Source organism: Odontomachus brunneus, unplaced genomic scaffold (assembly GCF_010583005.1).
Source record: "Odontomachus brunneus isolate Ranch 3 - 2012 unplaced genomic scaffold, Obru_v1 Obru_scaffold_126, whole genome shotgun sequence".
Taxonomy (NCBI): Eukaryota; Metazoa; Arthropoda; class Insecta; order Hymenoptera; family Formicidae; genus Odontomachus; species Odontomachus brunneus.
In genome coordinates, this window is record NW_022639576.1 from 659,630 (window position 1) to 679,442 (window position 19,813).

Genomic DNA, 19,813 nt, shown 5'->3' on the forward strand with positions numbered 1-19,813 from the left:
TCTCTCTCTCTCTCTCTCTCTCTCTCTCTCTCTCTCTCTCTCTCTCTCTCTCTCTCTTTGACACACTCTTCCTCTTTTTCGCGCGTTTCAACGTACAACGCTGTACACTAACAATAACGGAAAATACGCTCCTTCTCGATCATCTCGCGCGATTATTCAATTATCTATGCAACGGAATTGACTCGAAACGCGTGAGCGCGATTCGGAGAGACACATCATAAGCTACAAATCACCCGAGTAAAAAAGAAACGTATAAAACGTGATGTATATCGCTCGATGCGTCTAACTATATCTAACTTTCCAATCGATCGATATCGCAGAATTTTTCTCGCAAGTTTCTCTCCAATTTTGAAAGGACTAAGCGCGAGTTTGGGTATTCGCGAATAACCAAAGTGAAATTTTCGACTAAAGACGATACGGTGGAATCGGGGTCTCGTTATACCTTCTTGAGCATAGGCAAATGAAGCACCTCGGGTATTTCGATATCTTCTAGTCGAATGTCTGATGGGTTGAACGGGAATCTTACTGGATAAGAGAATTTTTGATCCATCAACAGCTAAAAAAGAAAGAAACACAGTTTCACAAAGATATTCGTGAAATACGAGTCAAACACTACTCGTATCATCCGTTTCATCTTCAATCGACCTCTGCGAAGCAGCACTCACCTGTTCGTTGTTCTCGCCGCGCTCCTTCAGTTTCTCTTGTACTTTCTTGATAAACGAAACAGGAACTCTGCTCTCATAGTCGTCCGCGGGCGTGTATAGATTTAAGATTTTTACTATTTGGTTGGCCGTCAATTTGTTGCACATCTCGCAGACAGAATTGACGTCCTCGTCCGTCTTGCGTGCCTGTAGAAGCTGCGACGCCTGTATGATGGGCTGCAATGCTTCCGATGCAGCTTCCAATTCTCGGTCTCTGCCCCATTGCTCCAGATGACTCATGTTATACCTGAAATCCAAAGTTTGAGTTTCTCGTCTCGTGGACAAATGAACAAAGAAGCTAAGGGTCTCCTTCTGTGTACCTTATCTGCATGCCTTTCGTCCATCGACAGAGCTCGTTCCTCAGCAATAGGTTGTTGAGAGCGCTCGCGCACATGAAGTAAAAGAGTTGCTTGAACAGTTGCATCACGATCTCGGGGTCTACGCCGTGATATTGCAGGGTTTTGTGTACCGATGTCAGCTCGTCGAGCAGCTTGTCCAACTTCTGCTGGGTAGAGTCCGGTTCGCCGCCCATGGACGATGACCTGGGTCGGCCGGTTTTGTCGGACTGGGGAACGGATATAGCTTCGTGCTCGAGCAACGCCGGCACCGTCAGGGGCTGAATTCTCTCTTTGAGACCCGTCACGATGTTGTTAAAGGCCCAGAGCGCCACGTTACTCAGCACGACGCGATACTCGCTGAGATCGAAGTTTCTCAGGCACTGATCGTTCTGTCTGGGTGAGTTCTCGATCTGGAACGGCTTGTCGCCGGAATATTGTTTCATGTTGTGCAGCAGCCTCAGGGTGTTACTCAGCCAGAGCACCCTGGTGTCGAAGTCGTCGCGTTTCTTTATCACGCGCTTTGCTACATTCAGATACTCGGTCAGTAATGACCGGACCTTGTCGTCGTCGTTGATGCAATCCGTATGCCTGATGCACATGAAAAGGATGTAGGCCGGTAAGCCTGGCAATAGCGTCACCGCTATCCGGGGTTTCAAGTCTGAAACGGATGAAGACAAGGTCGCGTATGAATAAGTACAAAGATACAATGAACGTTAAGTTCGAGAGAAAGCTCGAACACTCACCGAACACTAGATGACGTATTATCACGTTGATATCCTCCTTTCGGAACTCGAACATTCCTTCGTAATCCCTTTCTTTCTTCCGAATGACGGGCATGTTACTCGCACCGTCGCCATAAGTAGTAGAAACCGCTCCGCCGGAACCACTCGCGTATTCTACCGCGTTGGGCACTGAAATATTCAAATCTTTGTTGTATTTGGTGTATTTGATACAAAGGTTTTTGAGGAGACGTCAAACTCTCTGTGCCGCATGCTTGGCACTAGGTGTAAACGATTGTCGCAAATGTTGTCACAAACGATTGTCCCGACCCGATTGTCACAAACTATCTGAGAAATTTGCGTGCGTATCTTGCGCTTTCCAGCACGATTTTCAATTTCTCGGATAGAGTTCAAGATGAGACGATGATGGATGATATACGTCAAGATCACCCACTCACCGGCGCCTCTTAACACGTACGGGCGTTCCCTGACGTCATCTCCTTCGTCTTTGAAAGCGTTGGATTGAAATGATACTCGATGTAAAGTAATAACAATGGCATCACTCGACGCGAGTGACCCGCTTCTGCTCGCGCGCTATGTATCGCTGAAGCGATACTCTGACTTTTTTCGGCAAGCCTATATTTATCCTACTATACTTACAGCCAGCATCTTTGAGCCGTTTCGCCAGGATTCTGCATTGCTTCTTGTAGCGCCGGCATTCTTCCGCCATTTTATCGTATTTCTCTTGAAGATCCTTCAACATGCACAGAGTTTAACATTAAAGATGCTAGACGATTGCGAGATATTATTATACATAGTCGACACGACTATATAGTAGTAGTAGCAGTAGTGTTTCGATTGTTTTACCAAATTTTCGGTCGTTAGCCTGGCAACCTCGTGTTGCATATAGAGTTCCGCCTGAGTTTGCGGTGATTTGCTCAAGTTAATGGACAGCAGCTTCTGCTGTCTCTCTATCTCCTCCTGCAGTCTGTCTATCTCGTTTCTCCATTCGTCCCTTTGCGATCGCCAACCCTTCTCCTTGGCTTGCAGTTCATCCTCCAGTTGTCTTGAAAACAAACGATAAAGACTCATCACTTTTTGTGATCATTAGTGCGACCAATGTATTGAATTGTTCAATCGCAAATGAAATTTCGTTTGACGAAATTGTGCCGAGTGTGTGAAGTCATGCCCGTTACCCTAATCGCGATACGTATGTTATGCAATATCAAAGTACGGTCCGCCGTGGAGAGGTGTGACGATCGAAAACTAATAAAATGATGAAGTTACTAAGTGGCGCGCGCGCTCCCCTTCTCCCTCTTTCTCTTTCGATTGAACAGTTCAACAACGTTCGAACGGATGGCACGTGAATCTGCTCAACTCACTCTCCTCTCGATGCCTTTTGGTTTGTCTTAAGTTTACTGAAAATTGAAGTGCATGCACAAACGACAAAAGACTGCTGTTAGACACGACGTAATAGTTATTGGGTCACTCGTATTAAGCGAGCATCTCATTCCACATTACCTATTGATCTTCTTTTGCGCCTCGAAGGCAAGCACCAGCTCGCCGTCCTCGTTTATAATGTCCACGTCACGTCCGTAATTGGCACCCAAGCTCTTCATTCTGCGCGTATGGTCAGCTAGTACGCTATGCAGCTGAATACATTCTTCTCTTCTTCTTTCCAGTTCTTCTTGCAACGCTTCAAATTGCGCTACAATATCGTCATGTCAGTATTATCTCTTATCACTACTTTCTAACTATTGTTGTCAGGCATAAGTGAGTGTATGTTAAGTGTCATTAAAAAAACTGCAATTTTTTTAAACAACGGGGAATGAAATATGTAACTCTGTAGCGGTCTAACTAATCACCGATAACGTTAAACGTGACAAACTACAAGGAGGTATGTCGAGTAGAGAATGTAGAGAAAAGTGTAGAGAATGAATAGATGTCCAATGTGTTTATCGTGTGCCCAAATGTTGAGTGTTGGAAGAGGTGATCGACATATTATATAGAAAAAGCAGTGTGTACGATTCTCAGTAGACATAATGCAGAAGCGAGTTACTAAGTATAGTAATAAATTACTCATAAGATTTTGTTGCGCAGATGCTGGGCTGGCCGACAACGACACAGTCTTCCGTAGTGAGCTCAAGTTTTTCTTGAGCTGCGCATTCTCCATTTCCAGTTCTTGGAGCTGCAAACGAGAATCACATTGTTCTCGGTTTATATCCCGACTCGTCGTTAAACCAACTGAGCGATAGAACAATGACATAACGTACGATACGTAAATATACGTAATTCGACATAATTTGGATCGCTTCAATATTTGCACAAAAAGAAGTATACCCTGAACGAATCCTGTGTTCTGTTGGACTCCTCGCCACCATCACGTTCCAGATCCTCGACCATTCTGATCAGTCTGCTTTTCTCCTTCTCGACGTCTTTCAATTTTTGTTGCAATTTGAGAACAAGACCGATGTCAACGGGTGCATGCGCAGGATCAGCCGTCTCGATCACCGAGGGTGATTTGTTCGACTGGACTTCTCCATCTGGAGGACTGTCCGAACGGTGTTGATTCCAGTCGATGGTCTCTACTCGGGAGTATGGTGTCGACGAGGAAGCCGATCTCACGGAACCGTAGCCGAAATCCTGTAGGAAGAAGAGCGAGGAACGATCAGTATAAATATGCGAATGCAATGAAGAGAAAACATTGTGGCTTACGACGTTTTGGTCATCTTGCGGAAGTTCCGTGGATACGATCTGACCACTGCTGCTGGAAGCGTTGCTCAATGAACGCGAATGTCCAGGCACATGCACCGCCAGCTTTTGTTCCAGTATCTCCGCGTGTTGCTCCAAGTCGTGATAGTCCTTGAGCAATCTCTGGTAGGCTCCGCGATCCTGATCTTGCTCGAGCAACAGCAAGTCTTTCTCCTGCTCGAGCCGGTACTTTAGATTCTCCTCGGCGCCGCGCTGGTTGCTCTTGAGTTTCTCGGTCGCGAGTGAGAGTTCCTTGCGCAGTCTCTCATTGTCCTCCTGCAATTTCTTGTTTTCCTCGTCCTTTTGTCGAGCAGTTCTCTCCTTATCTTGCAACAAATCCATCTTCTCGTCTTTCTCTTGTTGCAAGATATCTCGTATGTTGTTTAACTCTTTCTCCTTGTCCTGTACCACTATGTTCAGTTTCTTATTTTCGACGTCGACGGATTTCAAAAGATCCAGTTTACACTTGAGGTCCACCATTTCGTGTTGAACGTTTTTCAAGAGCTGATTCTCCTTAGCCTGAAACGATAACGAATAATATAAGTGCAGAGTAAGCAGAAGTAACCACACGCTCTCGCACGCGCGTGGACACGCGTGCGCGCACACACACACACACAACTCATTCGATTCAACTCACCAGCTCGTCAATCTTCTGCTGCAACGTGATAATCTTCATTTCCAGTCCCTTGTTGAGCGATTTGACGTGCTCGACGCTCCTGGCTTCGGCTTTTAGCCGCCTGAACACCTTCTTCGCTTGATACTTTCTGATGCACGACTGCACAATGGTGATGTCTCGGAGTCTCTTCTTGCATGCCGTTCTCACAAGGTATCCACGGGCGAATCTCTGGATCACCGTCGCAGCGGCATGGTCCTTCATGATCCTGTACCTGGCGCGAGCCATATTGCCCCTGCCGCGCGTCTGAATGGCAAGCACCGCACGTTTGACGCGCATATACCATCGCCTTTGCAGCCAGGCCTTTACACGCGCCTGAATTTTGACGGCAGCCCTCTCCCTCCTCACCGCTTCCGCTTTCTGTCGTGCTATGCAACCCCTGCCGTATCTCTGCAGACCAAGAATCGATCTGCGTATCTTTCCGTACCTTTTACGATAGATGAGACCGCGTACGGTCTTCTGGATCATCACGCAGGCGTCCTTCTGCCTCTCCGCTCGCAACTTCTCCAAGTAAGCCACCTGTCCTGCTCTAAAAAGCACCTTGGTCTTGCCGAATTTAAACTTGTCTTCGTCATTGATGTATCTGGCTAGGATGCGACGGCAGGTCTCCTTCAGATCGTCCCGCCGTATATCTTTGAATCGGCAGAGGCAGCGATACCTCTGGAAAAAGTCGCTGTACGTTCTCTGGCTCGGGAAGCCGGCAGCTGAGATCCTGATGGTCTCGAGCACGCCGCATGCTCGCAGTTGCTGCACCGCTCGGACTGGACTGTACTCGAAGGCTTCCTTCGCGTCGTTCGGCTTGATGCAACGTACGTAATGCGGTGTCGTGGCGTTCAGCGTAGCCATCAGCTTGTTGAGGGAATCGCGAAACTGCGAACCGACCGTCTTCTTGTTCTGTTTGTTTTGCTTGTTCTGCTCGCTGGACGGCGCGCTTCTTTGAGCCGCCGAGACTTTCACACGCTGGCCGTGCGGCACTACCAGCTTGGTAGTGCCGGGATCGTCGTCGCTAAACAGCTTCCTCAGCAGCTTGTTCTCGCCAGATCTTAGCACATCTACCTGCTCCTCAATCACGGTGTCGCGGTTCTTCTCGAGAAAGCCGACGCTCTCGTAGCGCACGAGGTCGGCAAAGTGATGGATTAGGAAGGCGGTGGCACCGAAACGCGGTTTCTCAAAGTGCTTCGACTTGCCGCACTTTGCGTACAACTTCTCCGCCCAGGAAGCGTCCGAGCCCTTTGGCATCCGACACTCTTCGTCCAACAGGTCCAGAATACCGAGCTTGGTCTCGATCAAGTCGATGCACGGCTGATTGTCGTAAAAATCGATGAAAGTCCACTCGATGTCCTCCTTCAGGTATTCCTCCTGCTCCAGCTTGAAGACGTGTTGGTTGAATTGCTGTTGCAGCTTCTCGTTGGCGTAATTGATGCAAAATTGCTCAAACGAGTTCACCTCGAAGGTCTCGAAGCCGTAGATGTCTAGCACGCCGATGAAGTATTGCGCCTGGCTCGGCTGCGATTGCAACGAGTCGTTGATACCAGCCACGATCCAGTTGAAGAGTTCGGCGTAGATGTGCTTGGCCAGAGCGTCCCGGGCGCCATTTGCTTGCTCCACGTTCATCGGCTTGAGGAAGACCTCCCTGGTCGAAATGATCTTGCGATGGCACAGCCACTTTCGCATCGCGCTCACGTCGACGCCCAGCAGCTCGGAGATGGTGAGCAGGTGTCTGTCCGACAGCGAGATGTAGCTTGACTCAGTGTCCACCTCGCCGTCCGCGTCTTTGGTCTCGCGGCTGCTTATCTCCACGTTGCCCAGGTGCAGTATGGCCGCCAGTATGCGCAGCATGTCGTCCTGCTGCCTGGACGTGAAGCCGAGCATGGTCAGTGCCGTGATCGTTTCGTCAAAGCAGGCGAGGTCGTCCACACCGTCGATCTTGGGGTTATTACCCTGATTGAGATAGTAAAATCGCTCCTGATCATACAGGTGCAGCTGAGGTAGGCGCCGTGCCGCCGAGCACATTTGATAGAATATATGATAGTTTCGTTCCTCGTTCGCCTGAAACACCACCCGCGATTTCTCCAGCAGGTAAGTCCTCATGCTGGCGCCGGTGATGTGATAGTTTTTGTTGAACTGTATTTCGATGAACTTGCCGAATCTGGAGGAGTTGTCGTTTCTGGTGGTCTTTGCGTTACCGATCGCCTCCATGATGGGTGACGAGGCTAAGACCTTCTTCTCGACTTGCGTCTCCGTCGCCGATCCACCGACGGTCGCGAAGTACCGCATAGTATATTTTGCGGATACGGTTTTCCCAGCGCCAGATTCGCCGGAAACGATGATGGACTGATCGTGATTTTCCCTAGAGAAGAAGGGACCAATGAATCAATCGAGTCGCACGCACGCGACGCAAAAACACACGAGACTAAATTAATCACCTCTCCAATTTCGTATAGGCTTCCTCCGCCACCGCGAATATATGGGGTTCCAGATCGCCCATCGCCTGGCCCCTGTAGGCCCATATTGTGTCATTACCGTAGATGGGTAATTCGTTGTACGGGTTAAAAGCCACCAGTACGATGCCGCAGTAGGTATAGATGGAATGCCGTTGAAAGCGAACCTGAAGATTGTAGAGAACGGCGGGTTCGTGAAGAAACGACAACGACGTGAGATTGTTCTCTCCTATTAGGATGTCGGGATTCCGGAGCGGTGGCAGATCAGCGTCCGACCGAATCTCCAACGATTTCGTTTCATTCGACTCGTCTGTCAGTACCTTCAGATACGGTTGTTTCCGTATATAGTTGTCCAGGAGCACGGCGCCTTCCCACACCTTTTCCGGATGTGGCACCCATACTCTGCCACCCTGCGACGCATTAATACGAATGATTTATAATGAGCTCATTACTGTCGTGCAGAAATTCGTAACGCGCGGTAAATCATTGCATTCTAGTATTCTGGCATCGCGGATATTCTCTTTGCATATTTCAGGTTTATGCTCTTTTGTATCGGCTGATGACATTTTCCGAGTATCGTAAAGAAAACGCGACCCGCTTTTCCTTTTGGAGTAGAAACGGCAAAAGGAGTTGACGACAAAAAACATATTGATTCGGTCACCGAATGCTCCAATTCGCCGTATAACATAATATATAATTTTCTGCCTTCTCGATTGTATCGTGCACCATTTTTATACGGTGGATGCACCGTTTGACCGTACAAATCACGATCCCTTCAACTTGATATTTCGTGTCATCGTTTCATTGATCATTGATCATTGATCGCAACGCATGCGACTAACGAGTGAGCGACGCGGCTTTTCTTTCTTTCCCTTTCGCGAATAATGTAGTGCACTCTAAGCCATATCCATCGAAACATATCTACACGCAAGATAAATCTCAGTTGGTGCAACCGAATAGGAACCAACTGAAAGTTAAGTGATCAGAAGCGATATCTCTGTTATGAAAATTAATATTTCTGTTGTCGCAACTAAAAATATTTATCTGAACATTCAGCGATATTAGAACTCGGTTGAGGCAACTAAGAACAATTGACTATACAGAAACTTCATAAAGGAATTTTTCTGTTCCTACAGACGAGTTTTCGTCTGATTTCTGAGCAATCGAAAATTCGCTTGCACCAACGGAATTATTTTTTCCGCGTAGAACGCTTTTTGATGGAAGAGCGTACTCGGAAGAAATGTCTCCGCTAAACCCCATGAACCTTTGTGCTCGTTAACGGAATCATACGTATATCATCCAAGCGAATCGGGATTTACCAACCGATTGTACCATCTCGAGCAACGGTAAATCGCTTTTTCTGTTAAATTCGCGACTTCTCTTTCGCTGCCCTACATATCGAGTTATTCTGTAAGTAACGTAACGTCGCGGCGGTCAGTAACCACGTCGGCTAATCTTGCTTGGGTTAAAAGTGTCTAGCTCCGTACGCGTGACGACAATAAATTAAACGTAATACTCAGCTCGCACTGTGATCGCATAAAAAATAAAAAAAAACGTGAAATGTTTAATGCGACTCTTCGCGATCCGACACTTCGGCGCTCTAATTCTTCAACTCGAATGCGCGATAATGCGAGTTTTAAGGGACGTCTACATTGGAAGTAAGCAGTAAGAAGTAGGAAGTAAGAATAAAAAATTTACCAATCATAGTTGATTATTTTTCTCACATTCGACTGTGGTTGATCAATTTCTTACTCTTACTTCCTACTTCTTGCTATTTACTTCTAATGTAGACGTCCCTTTACTCTCTTATTAATTACTATGCGATACTAATCGTTCGGTCGTATTTCTCGCGGGTCAATTAAACGCATTTAGAAAGCGGCGAAATACCCGACCCTGAACTTCACTCCCACGGACTCGCGCGCGGCCTGTATACGCGTGTCGTGTCATTCGTTAATTACGCAATATATCGTTCTACCGGCCTCACCGGCTGGAACAGGAGTAAAGACGTGAGCAGGTAAGGCGTAATTGTCGCCAACTCGCTGACGTGATATAATTCAACTTCTTATCTCTTGGTCTGTTTCTATCGATTCGCTTCTTGCACATATAACCCGCAAGGCGCTTACATTTCGCGTATATTTCGTATTTACGCCGAGCATTTTCCTGCGACATGTATGAAAAAATTACATTGTGTGATGCGACAGTACGTTGGCGAATGTCGTGACATACTTACGCATCGTACTTTGGTTGTTCCGCCAAAACTGTCAACTTGTCAACCATTTTTTGTCAGAAATTAATTATATATGTTTCCTATACATCGTACATACGATCACGGAAAAAAAGGATTTGCTGCAGCAGCAAACTAATTTGCTATATATGGACAGTTAAACATAAATCGCTGTGTTAGCTAGTTTTTTTTAGAATTTATTTCCTTGCTATGATAACAAGAAAATCTGTTCGTACAGAAAGACAAGTGGCTAACATAGCAAATTTGCTACAGATGAACATAATTTACTGTTTTATCTACTTTTTTTGTTGCAGGAGATTTTCTTATTATCCTAGCAAGGAAATTGGTTCCCGCAGCGAAGAAAAAGTGGTCATCACAGCAAATTATATTTAGTTGTCCATATCTTTTTCTTGTTATCCTAGCAAGGAAATTGGTTCCCGTAGCAAAGAAAAAGTGACCAACACAAAATTATGTTTAGTTGTCCATATCTTTTTTTTCGTGATGCTATATTTGGTTATTATTAAATTAAGATAGTGTATATTAGCAATTAATTGCAATATTTATAGTATCAATTAAAGGAAAGAAATTGATTGTATTGAAATTTGCATTGTTTAAAAAGAAAACGATGAATACATATACACACATACATACATCAAAAGACTTAGGTAATTAGCCAATGTAGCAAGTAATATTCTTTAGAAAGACAGATACCTTTGTATCGTCAACAAATATGAAACAAATTAAAGAGTTTCACGTTGACGATACAGAGATTTGTCTCTTTAAAGAACATTGCTATGCCAGCTAAGCCTTTCACTGATACGCACTAGAGCTCGAGAAGAAAGAAGAATCGATAAGTAGTCGGAAATGTATAAAGTATGCTAAGTCGAGGAGAATGTCTCAGGAGAATCCGATCCAAGAATCGTACAGATTTGTAGTCAATGCAGCAGTGTGGTCGGAGATACTTTCAGCCATTTTTATTCCACGCCGAGTATTTTTCCAAATTGTGAATTTGCGATTCTTTCCTCGTACGCGAGTCGAGATATTACATAGATTAATATGCATCTCTGTCGGCTTTCTCATTCCGTTACGACATATTCACCTGGGAAGGTGTTCCCATGCTTTCTACGTTATACACATACGAGTATATCCGTAGCCGCTACCGCAGTAGAGCAGTGGCACCAATTATCAACGTGAACTCACGGGAAGAACGAAAAAAAGCGCACGAGCTCTACCGGGTTCCCATCTAGTCCTTTTATCGAAGAGATGTTCGGAACGTAAGAGTAATCCGCGAAATCCGTGGGCTCGCGTCTCAGAAAGTTGCAGTGCGTATTGCGTGCAATTACGTCATTCGTAATCCAATATTCACGAGCGAAGCGAGCCTACGGAATCGTTATACAGGGTGTCTGCCAATCATTGACATCCCCTTTATGTGCAGGTAGAACTCAACAAACTAAACAGAGTCCTCTACCCTTTTTCGAAAAAGCATGTAAATTTTTTAGTTATTTATTCAAGAAGATAGGTGCATCATTGGTGCATGCGCGCGATAATACGGCAGATGTCGCCGTCACAGCTCATCTACCACGCATGATCACACATTCACAAATCTTCTTTAAACGTTTGACAATTCAAAATCTGGTTGTTTGCGAAATGGTAGAGAAATTTTGTATTTAGATTTGATGAATTTGGTCTGCATACAACCGGTGGGTCAATAACTGTCAGGTATCTTGTATAGCTTTTGCGAATAAGCATTGATGTACATTCTACGTAATAACATTACAATGTGATGCATCAATTGAAAGCAAAAGAAGAATTTGTGAAATAACGAACACGTGTACATCTCTTAGCAATACAAACAACTTGTTCGACATATACACTTTGATTTTGCTATGTAAATTCGAGTAAGTTCCTGCTTGAACGAATGCAATAGCTCTACTTGTCTCTTCTCTTTATATTCATTAACGTAAATAAATAACGCTTACTTGAAAATTGAGAAAGCCTCTATTACAAAGCACGCTTTCATCACAGCTCGCGTTTTCGCGTTTGGTCAACGGTGTTCCAATTATACAAATGTTAGCAACGTACTTTCTTCGAAACTTGATGCAAATCATTACGGAATAACTCAAACGTTGGACGAAACGCAACCTTTCTTCGTGTTGTATTTGAGCTTCATCGCGACCACCGAACTAAGGCTTCCGTTGCATTTCACACACGCGAGGCTCTTGAATCGCTAGTACGAACGCGTCAACATTTCTCTGTCCTTTCACGCTCTCAGTCTTGACTTTACTAGAGAGCAATGTAGCGTAAGCACAACAAATTATTCAACCTTCGATGTGTGATACGATTAATCGTTCGCTAGTATTTGCGTCGGACTTTATCAGATCAGTAGTGATGTTTATCCGCAGTAATACGTGGCAGCGACGATTTGTTCATGTTTCGCGATAGTTCAAGTCGCGAACAATTTCATGCGATTTAAAACCAAGGTAAAGGCAAATGGAGGGGCGTCACAATCTTATCACCACGAAGCCGTCCCGGAATGCGTGATTCACGCAGTCACGGATTTTTTCGATACAAAAAACGTTTAGCTGCTCTTTACCTGCGTCCGGTTTGCAAAGATATCGTTGTTTCAAATATATATTTTGATCTTAAATCTAGTTGTGGAGCATAGCCATTAGTTGAAGCAAAGAAAAGGCCGCGGCCGTGAGAACGCAGCTCTCCGCAACTCTTCAAGCGCGCGCGCGCGCGATGTTGGTTGCGCGTTCGTAAAGCGAAATGCTTCCGTGGGATATCGCCGCGAGGAACTTTCGTCTGTGTACAGAGATCACAAAGGTTCGACGTAACGCTTTATTTAATGCAACGAACGTTTGCAAGGGGTAACGTTTCTCTTACAAAACGCGCTCAATCAACATAAATTTCTCACTTATGGAAACTAGACTGATGCGATCGATATGAATGAGAAAGGCTTGGTTTGATGATTTTTAGACACTGACTTCTTTTAACCCACCGCATGGTAATTGGTACGGGGAGAATAGTTCGTCGAGAGAAAGGTCCGTTCCCTGCAACATTTATGCAACTAAAATATAATAAGCGTCACATCGATCGAGCAACGATAACTAATGGATCACTTCACTCGGGACCTTTAACGAAAATCTCATTCAATGCTATTTTATGCGTTGCTTTGTGAAAAGAAAAGTGGAAAATACTATTTTAGCGTGCGTTGGAAGGTGAACTAGGATCGCTACGAGTGATCTGAGCTCGACGAACGACCGGCGCGATCGGCAAACTACGCTTACCACCAAGCGAATCCCTTTCTCTCGCTGCAGAAAAGCAATGTGTCTCGGTACGAGGATATCTCGTGCTGCTCACTCTTTGCCCTCCATCGTCACCAAGACCAGAAGATCGGCCTCGTGGCCGCGGTATGTATATTTCACCCGTAGATAGTCACGACGATCGTTTAAATCCCGAAAACATTGCGCGCTTTTACTGTCACTTCACCCAACTGTATATTCTACTCGGATTTCTTGGTTTAAAATTAAAACTTTCGCGAAGCTCTTGCAATTATTTTCGAACGACAGAAAATTTCTTCATCTTCCTCTATCAAACTTTGACGTTTTTAGAGTGCATTTGACGTTTTTAGAGCGCATATATATTTTGTGCTCTTTTGTCTGCCGAGCAGACTAAGATCCACATATATAGTGGATTTTAAATGTTTTCTTTTTTCAGAGTGTCGTCGATTTTCCCGATAATATATAGGATTCAATAGACTTCTAGATTTGTTGACACTGGCGCGATCATGCACGTGTAGCGCTATGTTATTCGTAATAATGTCCGCGTGGATGTCATGGTTCTGTTTCTCGAACTCTCGGACAGGAAAAAGCGAAAACCTGTTTTAGCAGAAACCATGACGGGACTTCGGCAACCCTCGTCCGGTCACATCGATAAATTAACCACCAACGCGCGGAGAAGCGTCATGAGCTTAAGCTTAGAGGGAATAGCGTAAACCAAAGACAGGCTCTATCGCACGTTCATCACCGCTTTCTAATTCCGATCTACGTTACACGCCGCAATATCCCTGTGTCTACTCGATCTTTTCATCATATTAATTGGCGTAAAGTTTTATTTTTCACTATTTGATTTTGGATATTAAAAGATATCATCACCATTGCAGTTCTTTACGTTTTGGGATTATAAACATTTCATTTTCACCGCGAAAAATCTGAATAATGGACAGGGGGCTCGGTCATCGACATCGCGATATCTCACAGTTGACAGCTGCTGCGCAAAAATAGCTACAACTATAGTCTGTGTTACAAATCTCAAATTATTTTATTTCCAAGAATTTGGGGATTACTAATGAAATGTTTGATGGTCTCTAGTTATTTTGAGGTGATACCGTGATACGTATTTTGAGACGGTATGTCGATTTTAATCGAAAATACCATCATCAACTTGCTGTTTTTACAGTCATGCCATTTGATATAAACTAGGTCTCCAGCAACGGAAACTCTCGCTCTGGCAGAGTTATTGATTTTAGATTTGGAAAGAAATCCAAAAGAGAGAACCGAAAGAATCGCGCCATCTTTTCACATGGGAGTAATTAACGGAATCGTTATGCAGAAAGTTATATATATTTCTATTTATTTTTCATTAGTTATTCTGTGATTGAACGATTGCGCCAATGAACATTTAACGCAGAACTTGTTTAATAATCTAAAGTTTTGCCAACTTTTGGCTTCATTAGAAATGGAGAATGAATTTCTTCAAACTATGTTAGTTGTGTTCAAATAGTACATTGCTAGTATATAAGTCTGTTACGAGTTGTTCCTTTTAGAGTTTTTCAGAGGGTTTTCGAAGAGAGACATTAACCGTATGAATTGTGAAATATGTATACACTCGCGGGGTCATACAAAGTTCGTTCGACTCGGAATGCTTTAAATAGCAAGGTCGATTTAATGTTGTCTTTGACTCTAGAATGATAGCGTGTCATAGTGTTTGGCGATATGAGTAAATTGGCAAGATTTAAGAATGTACTTGTCCAAACGGCAGTGCGCGTATATAACGCTAACTTGAGAGGATGATACGTTCCCAATTAAATGTGTCTTCAGAAAGATGAATCTACATATAGATTTATATTAGAGAGATAGTGCTTTAAATTAGGACGCGCGAGATTCATCGAGGAATAGGAAAGAAGAAGTTATTTTCTTATGAGAAGTAAGAATAATTTACATAATTGAATATATACGGTGGGAACATGTTCGCGTTATTATAACAGAAGAAAGGTGAAAAGAGATGAATTTTGCTCCACAATCCAAGTCCAGAGAGGGCAAGAGAACGAGAGAGAGTATATATTATAAAAACCAAGCACGTTAAACAAATACAATTAGCTTTTATTAATTAATTAAAGAAATATGTACATTTATATATATGTGAAAAAATATGGCTGAAATAAAATAAAATGACTATATAATTTGCGCTTGGTTGTCAGTGATTGCATATAACCGGATTGGAATTTTGCATCGTTTAAAAGGCTGAAAATTTGTTTTCCCACGTTTCCGAAAAAAAAATAAAAAGGAAATGATGGTGAAATTGCAGCGGGTTGTGACAACTCTCCGGGCCGCGAGAGTTGTTTCTGTATCCCAGTGACACCCCAAGAAAGATACGTTCACTTGAAATGTCAAAGGTTTGCACGCTTAACGCTTAGCGACCACATAAAAACGGAGTTGGATTACAGTTTCGCACGGCGCAACTACAAAGATCGACATCTGCAATTTTAATCTATTGTTCAACCTTAATCGAGACAATCTCAACCCTATGATTTTCGTGCGCGATCATCTACACTTGTATACAGTGATTAAAGCATCAGTCGGAGAGGATTATAGAAAAGGGGCAGCGTCTAAGCTGCTCGACGACTGAAGTACGTGTTCAGTGACTCGCGGACTCGGAACGAACTCAACGATCGAGATCTCGGATCCCGCTCCATATGAAACCAGTCGTAGCATCCCCTTGAAACGCAGAGTCGATCCCCTTCGGTTTTCGCGAACGGGCCTTTAAATCACGAACGGGTCCCGCATCCTTCCATCACTTGCGTTTTCGCGATAGGAACGACCTGCCATCTTCATCGGGGATGCGCACCTGGTACCACGGCAATATCTCTGCTCGATTCCCCCGAATGCGCGCGATACCTTAACGTAGAGTTCCCTCGTAGTCATCGCGATCGGTCCAGGCTCCTGGCACCTGAATCAGGTAGAATAGGTCAGGAGCGAGCAGCCAGAGGCACGACACGATTACACGTGTGTATCGTACACCGCACACATATATACACGCTCGGCCACGACCAAGAAGACGACGATGACGCCGACGAAGCGTCTACGGCATTGGTTCGCCCGATCGAAAGCCGCACGCGCTATGAGCACCGTCGACTCGGTCGGCTTGTATACATCTCGGACGTCACCTGGGGGCTCACGACATGTTTATTTTCCTCCTTTCCTTTTTGCTCTTCCCTCCTGTCCTCTGTTCTGGCGCGTATCCGCGCGCGGGAGTCTGTCGTTCTTCGAAGAGCGCGGCTCCAGAACTAGTAGCGCGGTTAGAGCCGCCTGCGGCTTCAGTTCTCCGAGGCAGGATTCGGCCTGCTTTCAGGAGCGATCCGGCACAGCACCGACCAGCAGCGAGTTTTCACGAAAGTCGTACCTCCACGTAAACGACGGCACTGCCGCCAGCTGGCTCGTTATCGGGTTCAGATACGGTCTGCCCCTCTCCGGCGACCTCGACGCCCACCTTCGTCGTGACGCGGTGCGGGTGACTTGACATCGATGTCTCGCTCCAACACGTGTCGCCAGTATTACGCGGTCCTCTTTAAAGGATCGAAGACCGATGCTGGCGACGTTTGACGTCGAACGGATTCCGTTGGAACGTTCCGAGACGACGAGAATGCCTCCCTCGATACCTATCCATGGTAGTCTCCGTTGCTTCGCACTACTTTATGATTGAAGGGCATCACATTGAGAGCCCATTTACTTTCGTCTCCAGCTTTTGCAACCACAATTCGCTACCTTAACCTTTGGAAAATAGCTTCTGAAGAAATAAATTTAAAAAAAAAGGAAATACACCGTCGACTCGTTCTCGTGTCTGCCCGCTCAGTATTAGCAGTATTATTTTAATGATATTCACAAGAAGAATTCCCTTATTCGCCTTATTCACGCGCGATTAGATTTATCCTCGACCGCTTAACTGCCGACGCTTGTCTCTATGATCATTCGCTGGTAACCATTCTCGAAACTTGGCTACATTCGACCGTATCTCTGTATCTCCAGGCTGCATGTACCTGTCGACTCGACTCGCGTCGCTTCTCTTTCGTGTGTGAGACGTCTTTGCGTCTTTAAAGACGTTTCTTTCATTTCTTTGCGTATGTTAACCCTACTAGCGACACGCAGAAACAACGCAGCATCCGAACGCTTTCAAGCGGAAGCAATTTGTCGAAGCGAATTTCAGTTTTATTGAATCGCGTTCAACGTTACTACATTACACAAACTAATAATTAATGTAATTTATAAGCGACAGACGGTCGGTTCGGTATTTAAGAATATGGCGTTTTTCCAATTGGTCCTGAAAGCTAGGAAACTTGAAAAGAGTAGATTGATATATGAAGATGAGAAATTGAAATCAATCGAGATCTTCGGAGGAGACAAGCCGTCTGTCACTTTGAAGCAACGTCTTCGACGAAAGAGATTCAGGTGAGAGGTTATCGTAAACTTTTCACAGTTATCACACGGTCGATATGAATATCTACTCTCTTCGAAAAACTTTCCTCTCTCTTTTCTAAGAATATAGGAATTCATATTTTCGCCAAATCATTTTCAACTTAGCTTTTGCAATTTTACACCATGTGTGTAAATCCTAGTACTATTTTTAACTGCTTCTTCGTATTTTCGCAGGTACAAAAAGAAGCTTACACATCTCTGGAGCGGAATTGTTTCCTCTATAAAGTATACTTGGCTGTACAAAAAGGCGAGACTCGTTCGTATCGACGGTTCGCTGGAGAATTATATTCTGAAGAGCGTGTTTGGATTTTTGGGCGGTATATTTTTCACGTATATATTTTTTGTGTTTTTTGTATTTCAACTAAACTTTAGCCTCACCTCCGCCACGATGTTGTGCTCGGTACTCGGAATGATTCTCACGCTTGGATTGGCATTTTCTTATCGCGTAAGGTAACATTCCGCGCGAATTTCAGCGACATTAAGCGACGTACAGCGACACGCGACCGCTCTACGTTGAAAACTCTTGAATGCCACTGTGAGAGCGTCTTATTTCTCGTCTGCAGATGCATCGTCTTTCTATTACTGCCGCAGTTCTTTTCCAAACGTGGCAGGCAAACCTTGATGGCTTATGCTTTTATTCTAACGCTCACCGGACCGGGAAAGAACACCCTGCACAACACCAGTGTACTTTCGGAGTCTTTAGTCTGTGGACAGGTAAGTTCAATCTCCAAACTGTCAGCATCTTCGTCTCTCCGCACATTTGTGGAGAGCACTATTATTATTTCGCGCTGTTACTAAAGTCGTGACGCATGCACGTAGGAGCAATTGAAGCAAGCTATAAAGAGCGTGATCGACTTGATAAAGCAGCCTTTCTACGCTCTGAGAGACGCGATATCGAAAGTGATAAAGACAGTGAAGGTGGTCGTGAGGAAGATCAAGCGGACTCTCGTGGCTATCAAACGACTCGTGCTTAGTATATGTGAGTGTAACGTTACGCTCGCGACGAGATTCATCTTCGTGATCCAATTGGTTTGGGGCCTTTCCTCAGTGAGAGTAATTACGTCGGTTTTCCAATGGCTCGGAAGCGTCGTGAATATTTGCAACAAGAAGCTGGGCACGCCATTCGACAGATGTCAGAGGGTCTTCGAAGGTGCAGTGGCCGACTGCAAGGCGAAACTCGGCCCTCTTTTCGGAGGGATTTGCAATTTGACGTACGTCGTTGGTGCCTTGTGTTACATAGTGAAGCCTTTGGACTTGATCTGTATAATGGTATCTTACGTGGCCGACACTATAGTCGACGCTGTGCGCAAAAGTACGTTGCACACGCATAGTTACGCATAGTAGTTGGCGAATTTGTATGATCGCTGGTATACTATTGATGAGAATATATAATATATGAATATACGAGAATATATATTACACTTAAAATATATCCACAAACACCACCTCGCTCTTTTGTGCAGAAATCAAAAGGTTCGCTCGCCACGTGAAGGCAATGTTTTATGTTAAAGTAAAATTCTCTCACGCTTTCCACTTGGAAACGAACCAGAGTAAAACTATCGAGGATATATCTGCCGATATAATCGGCGAGGTTCGATCAAGAACCGACAAGTTTTTAGCCGTTTTCGACTGGATGAGCTTTCTGACAGCGTTTTTCGTGTTATTCATGTTGCTGAGGTAAAGCATCTCAAGCGTCATCTCGACAATCCGCGATAATACGATATAAATGGAGACATTTTACAGAGTCATGCATTATCGATACAAGTGGCTAACGAGCGAACGATTCGACAATCGATACTTGACCGACGATTTGCGCACCATAGACCTAGTGAGGACGCGGCAGGACAAGGAGACCGTCCTACCGTTAAACCCTCGCGAGAGAAATCAATACATCCCACTGACGTCCGTGACATTGATCAAGGTGGAAAAAGTAAAGCTCGCGAAATCAGCCGTCTTTTTGGGCTTGGCAACTTTGAAAATTTGCATCCACATGATGGCGGACTATAGTCTTTATTGGATTCTCAGCACCATCAGGTATCACGGACGGATTGAAACGAAGGTATCATTGTGCGACAGATATTACTTCATAGGAAGGAGATTGTAGAGATTGCTCGTTTTGATAATGGGAAAATAAAGATCGGTCAAAAGCGGCGGTCGGAATATATATATATATATATATATATATATATATATATATATATATATATATATA

General features: G+C 44.6%; 2 protein-coding genes across 7 annotated transcripts in view; one reads left to right on the top strand and one right to left on the bottom strand.

Annotated features, from left to right (window-relative positions):
• Positions 1-6: 6 nt before the first annotated feature.
• Positions 7-16,654, bottom strand: LOC116849783 (unconventional myosin-Va). 6 transcript variants are annotated; one of them, XM_032827291.1, is made up of 15 exons: positions 16,027-16,654; positions 7,609-8,033; positions 5,147-7,532; positions 4,474-5,028; positions 4,099-4,401; positions 3,838-3,946; positions 3,280-3,466; positions 3,141-3,176; positions 2,626-2,824; positions 2,419-2,512; positions 2,217-2,264; positions 1,783-1,950; positions 1,022-1,697; positions 666-948; positions 7-556 (listed from the first exon to the last, which is right to left on the bottom strand). In XM_032827291.1, exons 1-15 carry the CDS (start codon positions 16,051-16,053, stop codon positions 437-439), a joined length of 5,616 nt encoding a protein of 1,871 aa, XP_032683182.1. In that variant the 5' UTR covers positions 16,054-16,654; the 3' UTR covers positions 7-436. The 6 variants fall into 6 exon arrangements, with proteins under 6 accessions (XP_032683182.1, XP_032683178.1, XP_032683177.1 ...); XM_032827287.1 differs by lacking the exon at positions 16,027-16,654 and adding an exon at positions 11,827-12,436 and having other exon boundaries at positions 4,477-5,028; XM_032827286.1 differs by lacking the exon at positions 16,027-16,654 and adding an exon at positions 11,827-12,436.
• Positions 16,655-17,212: 558 nt separating this feature from the next.
• LOC116849875 overlaps positions 17,213-19,813 on the top strand; it is a 7,677-nt gene continuing 5,076 nt past the window's right edge. The window contains 7 exon segments of the mRNA XM_032827493.1: positions 17,213-17,574; positions 17,776-18,051; positions 18,165-18,315; positions 18,421-18,580; positions 18,650-18,913; positions 19,065-19,278; positions 19,345-19,660. Of these exon segments, the coding sequence (XP_032683384.1) occupies positions 17,426-17,574; positions 17,776-18,051; positions 18,165-18,315; positions 18,421-18,580; positions 18,650-18,913; positions 19,065-19,278; positions 19,345-19,660 (1,530 nt within the window). The 5' untranslated portion in view covers positions 17,213-17,425.

What these genes read in the sequence shown, in the direction of transcription:
- LOC116849783 (XM_032827286.1), bottom strand. Translation starts at nt 11,955, where the DNA reads ATGATTTGCATCAAGTTTCGAAGAAAGTACGTTGCTAACATTTGTATA. An exon ending in GAACACAGGATTCGTTCAGG is followed by an intron (nt 3,947 to 4,098) that starts GTATACTTCTTT and finishes TCTCGTTTGCAG; the next exon opens with CTCCAAGAACTGGAAATGGA. An exon ending in GCGGCGAGAACAACGAACAG is followed by an intron (nt 557 to 665) that starts GTGAGTGCTGCT and finishes TTTCTTTTTTAG; the next exon opens with CTGTTGATGGATCAAAAATT.